The sequence below is a fragment of the Phacochoerus africanus genome, chromosome 4, assembly GCF_016906955.1.
Source record: "Phacochoerus africanus isolate WHEZ1 chromosome 4, ROS_Pafr_v1, whole genome shotgun sequence".
NCBI classification, from domain to species: domain Eukaryota; kingdom Metazoa; phylum Chordata; class Mammalia; order Artiodactyla; family Suidae; genus Phacochoerus; species Phacochoerus africanus.
The window spans coordinates 10,474,090-10,486,945 of record NC_062547.1 but is presented as its reverse complement, the minus strand read 5'-3'; the positions used below and the strand labels follow the sequence as shown (position 1 = coordinate 10,486,945).

The 12,856-nt window shown below is 52.2% G+C and overlaps 1 protein-coding gene across 1 annotated transcript; it reads left to right on the top strand.

Annotated features, from left to right (window-relative positions):
- Positions 1-506: 506 nt before the first annotated feature.
- On the top strand, positions 507-9,314 carry LOC125124134 (pregnancy-associated glycoprotein 2-like). Its single transcript, XM_047774292.1, has 9 exons — positions 507-559; positions 1,851-2,016; positions 3,095-3,212; positions 3,304-3,422; positions 4,638-4,837; positions 5,783-5,899; positions 7,436-7,577; positions 7,664-7,762; positions 9,010-9,314. Exons 1-9 carry the CDS (start codon positions 507-509, stop codon positions 9,160-9,162), a joined length of 1,167 nt encoding a protein of 388 aa, XP_047630248.1. The 3' UTR covers positions 9,163-9,314.
- Positions 9,315-12,856: the final 3,542 nt, after the last annotated feature.

Sequence of the window (12,856 nt, the reverse complement as noted above, 5' to 3'; positions counted from 1 at the left end):
GACCGAAAGCCACTTGCATGTCAGTGGGCTGACCCTCAAGTCTTCGCTTTGACATTTGATCTCTTTTCCTCCTTCCAAGCTCCTCTCCAACAGAAGCAGCAAGGCACACCTCATGAAGTGATTTCAAGGAGCACATGAGATCTTGAAATGTCAATCATAATCCCTAACACTTATTTTTATCGTGCTATTAGCGGTGGTTCATCTCCAACATCACAAGAGTCTCCCAACTCTTTGTTAGTCCGCACTTCTGTTTGGTTGTGCAGCCAAGCCCCAAGGAAGAGATTAGAGCAGAAATCTCTGTATGCTGAGAATTTTCTAAGTCCACTCCCCAAGGACACTGATGGAGGTAAAGATCTTATCAGCAGATCTGTATTTCTTATCAGGTCCATTAGTGGCCGACAGAGGACAATTCGGGCATGTCAGAGCTTATATAACTAGGAGCTTCTGGCCACCACTGCATGCCCAGGAATTGCTATTTCCTGAGTACCCGGACCCAGGAAAGAAGCATGAAGTGGCTTGTGATCCTCGGGCTGGTGGCCCTCTCAGAGTGCTTAGTCATGTAAGTATGGGGACCAGAAGTGACATCATCTCTCTCTCTCCGGAGTATTTCTTGTCATCCTCTTATTCATCTACCCATCATGGTTAGAAGGGAATGTCACCATTCCCTGACAGTCTTAAACTTCAACTCTCACTGATAGATGAGTACCTTGCGGTCTGTCCAAGGGTCTTGGGGTTGGTCTGCAGGATTGCACAACTCTGGGTCAAGAGTCACACAATGACCTACGTGAAAAAATGGCACTCCTTGGATTTCTTCAGTGCACAATCTGTGCAGCGGTCAGCGTAGTCTGGTAGAACAGCACTTCTCCTGCATTTGCTCCTAGGTCTTCTCTCGGCTCTCCCTCCATTTCTGTGTCTTTGTATTTCTGGGGCTTCGTCTCCGTATCTCTCTTTTGTTCTCTCCATCTCTTTGGATGTCTATGTGCATGCAGAACTCTCTGACGTCTTGTTATTTTTTCTTTCTCAATTTTTATTCTTCCTCATTTCTCTTTTTGGGGGTTTGTTTTTTGGTTTTTGGGGGGTTTTTGGGTCTTTGTTTTCTTTTTAGTGCCACACCTGCAACATGTGGAGTTTCTCTGGCTGGGGCTCGAATCGGAGCTACACCTGCTGGCCTCTGCCACAGCCAGAGCAACACGGGATCCAAACAAAGTCTGAGACCTATAGCACAGCTCATGGCAACACCAGATCCACAACCCAGTAAGCGAGGCCCAGGATCTAACCCACATCCTCATGGATACCAGGTGGGCTCCTTACCACTGAGCCACCACAGGAACTTCCCTTCGCCTCTGAATTTCCGTAATTTACTTCCCCATCTCCTGGCTGACCACAGCAAAGCCACACACTCCCCTGCCATGCATTTCAACTTCCTCCTCTGCAAAAAGAGGATCATGATGACCCTTGGGCCTCCCTCCCAGAGCTGCTTTGAGGCAGACGCAGCAGGGCGGCAATAGCAATGGTAATGGCTGTCATTGTTGAGACTTCCCATATAGAAGTTGCACTACATCCATCCTCTTACTTACCAGCCAGCACATTCTACTTAGGGTGTGGGGTTATTGGATGCAACCTTGGTGCCAATGGAGGCACTGGCAAGAGCTCACATGACCTATGCAACATTACAGAAGAGAACCTGTATTTGAACCTAGGGTTTTGCCATGGTCTTTGCAAGATGACACTCATAACAGTGCTTGGAGAACACACAGTGTCATTACAATGGAGGCGTGACAGTCACTCCACAAAACAGACAGCTGTTGCCTATCTCTTCATTGTTTCCTTTACCCAATGCACTGCGGAAGGATCCCTCTAAGGAAGGTCAAGTCCACCCGAGAAAACCTCAGGGAAAAAGGCTTGCTGAAAAATTTCCTGGAAGAACATCCTCATGACCTGATCCAGAACCGCCCGACCGAAGATTCTGCCCCTCAGAAGAATATCTCTCAACAACCCCTGAGAAACCACTTGGATGTAAGTGGCAGGGGAGGATGGCCCCGCAGCGCCCCCTGGTGCTCTGGTCTAGCACTGGGTCTACCCTGGAGGTGCCAGGTGGGAGGGTAGGGATGGGGGGGGCTCCTGCCAGAAGCTAGAGAACTCGGGGGTGGGTGGGGGTGGTGGAGGACAGGCACCTCAGACCCAGGGGAGAAGGCCCTCCCACCCTCAACTCTTGGTCTGTGGTGACTGGGCCCAGCGATGACCAGGTGGCAGGTAAACATCCATTTCTGTGCCAAGGATATGTCATCGCCTTGAGGAAGATTGTTCTTTTAGACCCAAGGGAGCCACTGAGCTTCAGATGAAGGGTGAGCCCTGTCTGATCAGACAATAAAGCCAACTGCAAAGCCAGGTTGAAGCCACAGGCAGTGGAAGGGCAGCCTTCAAAGACCCAAAAATTGATTGAGCCCCTTCGGTGGGTGGCACTGTGGAAATCTAATACTATATGGTTTGGGCTACTATTTTGTTTTATTTTATTTTATTTTTTACTTCTTTGGGCTACACCTGCAGCGTACGGAAGTTCCCAGGCCAGGGGGCGAATCAGAGCTACAGCTGCCTGGCTGAGCCACAGCAAGGGCAGCACGGATCCAAGCTGTGTTTATGACCTACACCACAGCTCACAGCAACACTGGATCCTTAAGCCACCGAGTAATCCCAGGGATCGAAGCTGCATCTTCATGGATAGTACTCTGGTTCCTGTCCGATGGTAAACAATGGGAAATCCCATGGGTACTGATTTTTAGAAAGGTCTTTTATCTTCCTCAAGAATGCAGAGCCCAGCCTGAGACCCAGGCAAAGAATAAATGAATGTCACATAAAAGGGCCAGCTGTGTGCTGTTGACAGGACATGCTTTGGGTTTGGGCGAAGGAAGGAGAAGGGCATGCTCAGGCTGGGCCTTGAGGGGACACTGGAGAGCTGCTCCAATAAGGCACTGGTCTGAGCACAGGCTGTGAGGTGGGGCGTGGGCAAGGGACCATGAGGTTGGTGGCAGCTCAAGAAACCAGGGTGACCAGGGCAGTCAGTTCTGCCCTGACTACCCCTCCCCGGACCCTACAGATGATCTACGTGGGCAACATCACCATCGGAACACCCCCCCAGCAGTTCAGCGTGGTCTTTGACACGGGCGCATCTGACACATGGGTGCCCTCCATCTACTGCCAAAGCATGGCCTGTGGTGAGTGCCCCAAGCCACCCCTCTGGTGCTCCCCCTAACCCCCTTCTCTGTCCTGGGCAAGCTGATGGACACTCGTCTCCTCTGTCTGCAGTTATACACAATATCTTGGACCCTTTTCAATCCACCACCTTCAAGTTCTCAGGCAAAATCTTCAGCCTGCCATACGGTGCTGGGACAGTGACAGGATTCATTGGCTATGACACCATTCGGGTAATGTGGACACCACAAGCAGAAACAGGGCTGGCCATGGATGGGACTGCTGCTTCCTGGATAGGCACAGTGTCCTTTGGGGGGGCCTGACTTTCCCAAAGTCCCCAGTGGCTCACTTCCCATCTGCCCTGCAGGACTCTGTCCCTGTGGGGGAAGTGCACCTGCTGACACACAGGCTCTCACAATGGCCAACCCAGAGAGAGGTCTGGGGGGTGGATTTGCTGCTCAGGTGCCACTTTGCTGGCAGCAGGGAGAGGGGGTAGTAAACACGCATCTTTCTCTTCCCCCACTGGGCCTGGCACAGTGCCAGGCACTTCCAATAGGACAATTGTTTAATCCTGCAGCCCTCCCCCACCCTACAGCAAGTACTATATTTATCTCCATTATACAGATTAAGGAGCTGAGGTGCAAAGAGCAAGGGCTTGGCCAAGGTCACCCATCTGGTAAGCACTGAAAATGGGCTGGCCAGTTAGGACTCGTGCAAGTGTGGGGTTTTGCGTGGAGAGAATACAACTGATCTGGGGACCTGGGGCAGCCCAGAGCATCAGTGGAAGTGCCTGGCACAGTGCCAGGCCCACTCAGGCAGAGGAGGCAGTGGGCCACAGATGTGGGAGCAACCTGCTAAATGCATTCTTACTCTAGGCAGTCTTGGAGATGGTAATTAAAACTAAGGCTGGACTCCCCAAAGTTGCCTGAGATTCTCTTTACCTTTCTCTCTCTCTCTGTCTCCCTCTCTCTCGCTTTCCCTCTTTCTGTCTCTGTTACTACCTCACACACAAACACACACCCCAAAAAATTTTCATAACACTGTTGCAGCTTCATTGTATAATGGCCATTTTTCTTACTGTGTGGATGCAGGATCCACAATGCATTGCTTCGAACTCATCCCTTTCTGTCATCAGATCTCAGGTTTTCCTCTACCCATGTTCTCCTCAGGTGGGAACCATTTGGTCCATCCCTGAGTCTTACTCTCTCTCCAGGACGAGGGCATAAGGCCAATCTACTGACTGCAGAAGGAGCAGCTGTGGATTGAAATCTGCAGCCCCTCACAAATTAAAAACAGATTCCATACCAGCTTGGTTGATGATCAAGCCAGGGCCCAGGCAGGCCTTAGCTCTCTGCAAGCTAATGGCATCTCCCTGCCTCCCCACACCCCAGCCCATCCCCAGCCCTGCTTCCCAAACCGTCACATCAGAACAAACCCTTCTCCCACAGGTGGGGGACCTTATCATCAAGAACCAGGCATTTGGCATCAGCCTGGCAGAGGATGACATGGTCTTTGAAAATGCAGTCTTTGATGGTGTCCTGGGCCTGGGCTATCCCAGCCTCGCCCTGGAAGGGACCACCCCCATCTTCGACACCATAATGAATCAAAGCCTCATTTCTGAGCCTGTCTTTGCCTTCTACTTGAGCACGTGAGTCTGGGTGGAACAAACCCTCTCTCCACATCACCTGTATGATGCTTTCGGTTGCATGAAAATGTCTGGCCTACGTGATCCAGAAGTTTCCTGAGAGATAGTCTAGACCAGGGTAACCAACTGGACTGCAGGGCCACATCTGGCCCTGCCAGCTGGATTCTATAGATACTCTTTTACTGGAACACAACCATGCTCCTGGGGCCAAGGGCAGCACTTGGTCCAGGGAGGTGGAGGGAGGAGGAGGAGCAATGGAGGGATTCAGGCAGGAGGAGGAGAGAACGGGATTCGCTGACGGATTCGATAAGGAAGGAAGGACAGGGATGGGGGGACTCTTTCTTCCTCACTCACATCTGACCAGGAGCCCAGGACCAGCTAGAGCACTGGCAGGGCTCAGTGCAAAAGCAACATGCGGGACCCCTTGTGGAAAAAGCTTGCGATTCAGGACAGAGATGGCAGAGGCATGGGGGCCTGCAGAATGGAGGGGGGGGGGTGTCCCATGGACAGCACAGGAATCTGTGCCCTGGGCCCGGGAATCTGGCCCTGGGTGAGCTGGATCCATGCCCTTGGCACCCTCAGGTCTCAGCTTTCCTGAAAATTGTCAGGTTGTCCCAGTGGAAGCCCCAGCCCTCCAGTCGGGTGTCCCCTGAGGGACTCTCTCAGCAGGCTCATCGAGGGAGGGGACCAGTCCCTCTAGGAAGGGCGGGTGCTCAGAGCCTGGCCAGGATGTCCACCCAGGTTCAAATCTCTTTTAGGCTACTCATTTGCCGGTCAGGTACTGAACCTTCCATGCCTCCATTTCTGCATCTGCAAAGTGGAATCCTAGCAGTGCCCCTGATGGGTGGATAAGCACAGCCCTCAACAGTGCCTGCTGTGTGGCCGAATTTGAGAAAAGCCACCCATTATTCTCCTACACTCAGCCCTCCCTCTCCCTCCTCTCCTCAGCGAAACAGAGGTAGGCAGCGTGGTGATGTTTGGCGGCGTGCTCGACTGTTACTACAAAGGAGACCTCAAGTGGGTGCCCCTGTCGCAAACCCACTACTGGCAGATACCCTTGGACAGGTAAGCCCCTCCCTCTGTGGGGCATCCTGAGGGATATCCCCATATGTGCACACAGTCATGGAAAGGCACCCACACATGCAGGCACAGACACACAGTCACACACACACACAGATACACACACACGTACACTCCACAGACAAATACACACATAGAAACACACTGAGACACACACAGGCACACAGAGACACCTAGGCAGACACACACAGTCTCACAAACAAAGTCACATAGACAGAGACATACACAGACCATCACACACACTTCCCAGAGGTTTATAATCACCCAGGCTTCCTGATGAGGGTCCTGACCAAGGCCCAGAGATGCTTCTGCAACACAGGGACACTGCATCTTCCGTGCTGAGAGGCAGGCAGGGAGCATGGTTTGAGGACCCTAAAGTGTCCTGAAAGGGGGATCAGGGAGACTTCCACGAGCCTGAGCAGGCTGGTGCTACAATGACCAACCGTCCCCAGCTAACCAGGCCCAAGCAGGTGATTAGTGCACAGGGTCGCCAGTGGGAAAACAGGACACGTCCTGGACAAACTGGGAAAACGGGTCTCCTTAGGGAGAAGCTACCCAGCAGTGCACAGAGGCTGGCTGCATTCCTGAGACTGAAAAGCACATCAGACAGAGAGACGCCTCCTGACCCTGACTCACCCAGCCTCATCCCAGGCACACAGGGGGACAGGGACTACGAAGAGACCACCAGGGAGCTGGGATCCAAGAGTGGCCTCAGAACAAGAGGCAGGAGTTGAGCCCCTGAGACAAGAGCTTCCATGTCCTTTGGAGGCCCCTGGGCAAGCTCAGTCATCGCCTGCCCAGGAGCCTCAGTGTCTGAGCCAGCCCAGGGGGCAGGGCTGGGGGACAAGCTCTCCCAGGGCACCCTGTGTCCACCTCCCCACCCCTATGAGCATCTGCTGCCCCAGAGAACACCCAACATGACTCTGGGTGTGGACCCATTATTTCTCAGACACCAGAAACAGGTCTCTGGTTGCCCTCATTCATGTCTTCATTCACTCGTTCAACAAACCCATGGTGTGGATCTGCTATGGGCTGGGCACTGCAGCTCTTACAGACCTAGCATGTAGGAACGTGGACATAGAAGAAAAGAGTCACACAAAGAATGCATTACCTCTTTGTAGCAGGCTAGACATGAGGACATCTATACAGAGAATGGCCAAGAGTGGAGCCTGATCTAGTCAGGGGAGTGGGGAGGCGTGGGGGGGAGAAAGAATTTCCTGAATTGTAACAATGAAATGTGACAATTAAGCTGCAACCCGGATGATGAGGAGAAATCAACCAAAGGGGATGGAGGCCTTCTAGAAATGTGAACAGCATGTGCCAAGTCCCTGAGGCATGAAAGCCCAGTACATTCAAGAATTGAAAGGAAATCAACGAAGATGAAATGACCATAGCAAAGGAAACCAGAGTAGAGGCCTGAGTTGGAGGATTATTCTGAAAATAGTTGCAGTAAGGGTTGGGGGGCAGTGGGGGGAGACTTCAGAGTGATCCTGGTGCCCTCTTTGTCCCACTGTCTCATAGGATCACCATCAAACCGAAGTTTGTTGCTTGTAAGCGCCGTTGTCAGGCCATCCTGGATACCGGGACCTCATCGCTGATGGGCCCAAGGAGACAAGTCTACAACATCCATAAGCTCATCCCTGGCTATTACCTCCAGGACCTGGTGAAGGATCAGGCCACAGGGTCATTCAGGGGCTCTTCACAAAAACAGGATAAGGTGTACCAACCTCGTTCCCTCTTTCCTGACAGTATGTGATCCACTGTAATGCCAGCAGCACCCTCCCTGACATCGTCTTCACCATTAAGGGCATCGACTACCCAGTGCCAGCTCAAGCCTATGTCCAAAAGGTGAGAGGCCAACCCTGGGGGCTGGTTCCCATATCCGGATTGCTGGAACCAATGGGCTGATGATACTAGGAGGACAGGTCCTTCTACAGGTCAAGCTGCACCACTGCAGATGCGCCTAAGCGCCAACCCCACCAGCATGCACCACAGACCCCTAGGGGCTGCCCAGTCCCTCCCACAAAAGCAACCTCTTGAAGGGAAAGGGAAGACTAGGACAACCACCATCCTGAAATAAAGATGGAGACTCCACCCCAGGCAGGCGCAGTATCAGGCAAAAGGAGAGGGGACCACTAAGGTCATCTGCCCTCACGCAGCATGACTTCAACCAGGGCCCACAGGTGGATGTTCACAGAATCCCTGTGATCATCAGGCTGAGGGACAGGGGGGTTGGCTGAGGACACTGCCAGTGTGTTGTCCCACCAGAGTGGTTCACAGTCTCCCTGCCCATCTCCAAAGTGCCCTGGTTTGGATGATGTTTAGAGGGTTTCCCGAGTCCTAGGCTGCACCTGCCCTTCGTAAGGCCCAGTTCCCCCTCTGGGAGCTGGGACACCAGACCAGCCCTGTGCAGGGGTTGGAGGCCCTCCTGCATGAAGGGGACACAGTGACTGCACAGCCCCTGGCTCAGACTTGAGCTTTAATATACGTCAGCTCCTGATGGGAATTGAGAGGAGGCTGAAGGAGTTCAAAGAAGGCTTTGAGGAAGAGAGGGAATTTCAATGATTCTAAACCCCCAGCCTCATGGAGGGATGAGAAGCCCCTCTGGGGTGGAGGCAAATCTACACTGGGCTCCGTGCCAATAGACCCCTGGGGGCTATGCCAAGGGATGCCAGGGTCAGATCCAGGGGCAGATCTAGAGACAGGGGGGCACTGGGGCAAGTTACCCAACCCAGCATGGCGTGGCCAAGGGGGGTGAGCAGGGATCCAGGAAGACCACTCGAGTGGGGGTGGGGGAAGAGGCTCTGAGCGCAGCCTTAAAGAACAGGTTGTGGGGAAAGGGGCAAGAAAAGGCCTTCTGTGCAGAGAGAACTGCCAGCCTGGGGCAGAAGGAAAGAAACAGCAGGGAGCTGGAGGGCATCTACAGACTGCCTGGTTCTTGGGTGGACACCCCCAACTTCTGCAGCTGCTGAGAGAGTCACGTGGCTCTCACCTAAGGAGGGAGATGAAACCCAGAATGTCAGCTCGGGATATGGAGGTTGGGCAGCGACAGGTGAGGGCTCAGGCTCACGGCTGTGACTTTCCCTCTTCCCCAGACTCTTGGAGGCATCTGCCTGAGTGCCTTTAAAGGAATCAAAGGCAAGCCCACAGGCAACCCAATTTGGATCTTGGGTGACGTCTTCTTAAGGCTGTACTTCACCGTTTTTGATCGAGGACAGAACAGGATTGGCCTGGCTCCCGCTGTATAAATGCTGGGGCTGCTTCCAGAAACAATCAGGCCCAACCCCCAAACACACATTCCCTCACACCTAGGGCATTCTCGCCCAGGGAGTGTGGCTTGAACAGGCTTTGGTGCGTGGCAAAGCCCTGTTCTCAGTGAAGAATAAAGGATTGCCTTTGCAACCAACTGGGGCCGCTCTCTGAGTCAGGGTGATGCTTCATGATCATGCAGGACTTGACGACATAGTCTGAACCACAAGTGAGAGGAGCCCACCTCCACGAGATTTCCAAAGGAAGGGCAGACTTCTTGGAAGGATACTGGGGATCGGGGATGCAGGAACCAGAGCAGATCCAAAGATCTCAGTGACTGGACCCAAGTCATCTAGCCTCACCGCTTTCATTGCTCAGGCTTCTAATCATATGGAAGAACTCCAGAGAGGCCTGCCCAAGGGTTTTCTCTCCCTAAGGTATATCTAACCCCTAGGGAAACAAGCACGGAAAAGATCCAGGATACAAGGGATGCTCTGACTGGCCCACCTGAGGTCATGGGTCCAACCCCAGGCCAACCATCGTGGAGGAGGTCATGGGGTACCATGATGGGCTTAACTGGGTCACATGGCCTCGCAGGGCAGCGTCTGATTGACAGGGTTCTCCAGAACCATGTGACTGGACGGGGGAGAATGGCCTCAAAGGTAGTGTGGCAGAGGGATGTTCTATTTCAAGGAAGAGTTTGGGACTACTGCAGCAATTCTGTCACCTTCTCAGAGGGGTGGTAAGGGGTAAGAAAAGGCGAAGCAAGGAGTTCCTGGGTGGCCTGGCAGTTAGGGAACGGGATTGTAGCTGGGGCCACTGAGATGGCTCGGGCTGACTCCCTGGCCCTGCGCATGCCACAGGCCAGGCCAAAATAAAAATTTCTTTTTTCTTCATCCCATCTCAGAGGACCATTGACAGCGGGCTTTTGCTCCAGAAGGGCTCCGGTTGAAGCCGTGCAAACTAGGATGTTCCCCTTGTCCCCATGCCACAGTCACCAACTCTCTTTTGCCCACACCTGCAGTGTTCTTTCCAGCCCCCTTTCCGGGCTGAGAGACCCAGGTGGATGCCTGAGACATCCCCATACTTTCAGGGGCCCAGCGTGGCCCTCGCCTTGGCCTCCAAGGCTGTTGCAGGGACTGTCTTTCATGGAAAGGGGGGCTACCGGGTACACAAAGGCTTCAGCTTTCCAGCCCCCTCCAGGGTCCGAGATACCAGCTGTTTCCAACTGCCAGCATTCGGCACATTTGCAGACCCCCGGCATAGGCCCAGACTGGGGACAACTGGCTGCTTAGAGGCAAAGGGAGGTCCATGTGGAAAGAGGAGCAGGGAAGAACAAAAAAGACAAAAAACACACCCAACTCAATACAGAGTTCCAGCTTTTACTTCATTCAGGCAAGGCAATGTCACCTAAAGGAATGTCTCAACTTTTCATTCAGTGCAAATTTCCTGAGCCTGGTACTGTGTGCCTGGTACTGTGCTGGACCCCACACAGAGCCCACCACACCCAGACATGCAGACAGATAAACAGACAAACCCCCAGTGGCAAGGGCCCGATGGAGAAAACGGCAGAGGCGTTGAGATCAGAACTGGTTTTTGGCTAAATGGAGACGCAAGCAAAGAGTTTGTGAGACTCGTTTTCCAAGTGGTCCTTGTGGGGCCATAAGCAATGCCTCTCCTGGTGAGAAACCACCAGTAACAGTCGTAATAACCAGCCCCAGTTGCTGACACGTGCAGTCTCCCTGTTTCCTCATGAGCCCCTGCGGGGCGTGATCCCCATGGTACAGATGAGGGAAGTCTCCTCCCATCTTCTGGCTCTAGTACCAGTGACAGGCACACAGTAGGTCCTCAATTACTCCATGTCGAGTGGGTGAATCAGTAAGTGCTTCCACTAGAACACCCTGCGGCACCCATGTCGGGGATCATGCATGATGTCAGCCTGGCTTATTTCCATAATAGCAACCTGGAAAGGTCAGGCTTTACTCCCTAGTTGAGCCTACAGGCAGGGCTGAACCTGGTGTCTGCTCATAAGCCCGTGCTGTTTTGTGTTTCTCTATTGGCAGCCTGTGCCACCACCATGAGAATAAATTCTGATGTTCAAAGCAAACACCTTGTCCTACCCTCCACAGTTATCCTTTACTAACTGCAGACCAGAGACATTTGTAGGCTCCATTGAGAGGAAAAGTCGGAAAAACAGGAAAAAGACAGATCTAGAGCCCTTCTCGTAGGAGTATAAATTGGTGCCGTCTTTTGGGAGGTGATGTGTCCTTAAAATGAGTATGGCCTCTCTCCCAGCAATTTTGCCTCTAAGTTTTATGCTAAAGCAATGATCAGAAGCACCCGCAAACATAAATGAGCAAGGATGCACGCCTGGGGTCGCTCACACAAGGGGAAATTCTAGGACATCCCGAGACTCATTGCACAAAGGGTACACACAGCACAGAGAGGCCATGGAGCAACTGCCTTCAAATTGTGTTTTGGGGGGGGAGGTATTCAGTGTTGGGAGATGTCGTTCCAATATGACACTGAGGGAAAAGAACAGAATATAGAACAGCATGATCCTGAGACTTCCCGTTGTGGTTCAGAGAAAAGGAATCTGACGAGTATCCCTGAGGATGCAGGTTGCATCCCTGGTGTCGCTCAGTGGGTTAAGGATCCTGTGCTTCCATGAGCTGTGTTATAGGTCACAGAAACGGCTCAGACCTGAGTTCCTGTGGCTGTGGTGTAGACTGGCAGCTGTAGCTCTGATTCGACCCCTAGCCTGGGAACTTCCATGTGCCACAACTCTAGCCCTAAAAACCAAAAAAAAAATTTTTTTAAGTAAATATTGAAAGGGCATGATCCCAGTGTTGTGAAGCACATGGAGGATACTGCAGGTATCTGGCCAGACAAGTGCCACCGGGAGCTTTTCTGCCTGGCTTCAAATCCCACTTCTGACACCCACAAGTCATGTGATCTTGACAAGTTCCTCTCTGGACAGCAGATTCCTCTTCCGTAAATTTAGGATGAGGATGGTTTGTTTCACACGAATCCTCAGGAAAAGGCAAACCAAGTGACAATGGGATATCCCCTCACACTTACTGGGATGGTGTTAACAAAGAACCGAGATAGGACGTGTTGATGACGATGTGGAACCGTGTGCTGGTGGAAGGGACAACGAGGCAGCCACCGCAAGACAGAATGGAGGCTGCTCCAAAAACTGCAAAGAGTAATTGCTATCTGATTGAGCATTCCCATTTCTGGGCATTTATTCCGAAAACTTAAAAGCAGGATATGAAAGGGATATTTGCACTGTCCTGTTCACTGCAGCATATTCGCAATAGCCAAGATGGCGAAACATTTCTGATCCATCTGCAGTTGCACGGATAAAGAAAACGTGGTAGAGACATACCAGGGAATAGTATCCAGCCTTTAAAAAGAAGAAAATACTGCCGTTTCTTTACATTTACATTATAGTTGCTTTTCACTGTTCTCTCCATTTCTGCTGAATAGCAAAAGTTCCAGTCATACATAGCTACACATTCCTTTGTCCATATCATCTTCCATCATGTCCCATCACAAGAGACTGGACATATTTCCCTGGGCCATACAGCAGAACTTCGCCGCTTATCCATTCTAAATGTAGTCGTTTGCATCTTCTAACCCCATGCTTTCTGACCATCCCACGCCCACCCCCTCCCCATTGGCAACCAC

Bases quoted from the DNA above. Each gene is read 5' to 3' on its own strand.
- LOC125124134 (XM_047774292.1), top strand. From the start codon at position 507: ATGAAGTGGCTTGTGATCCTCGGGCTGGTGGCCCTCTCAGAGTGCTTA. The intron at 560-1,850 runs GTAAGTATGGGG...GCACTGCGGAAG, and splicing joins CTCTCAGAGTGCTTAGTCAT to GATCCCTCTAAGGAAGGTCA. The intron at 7,763-9,009 runs GTGAGAGGCCAA...CCTCTTCCCCAG, and splicing joins CTCAAGCCTATGTCCAAAAG to ACTCTTGGAGGCATCTGCCT.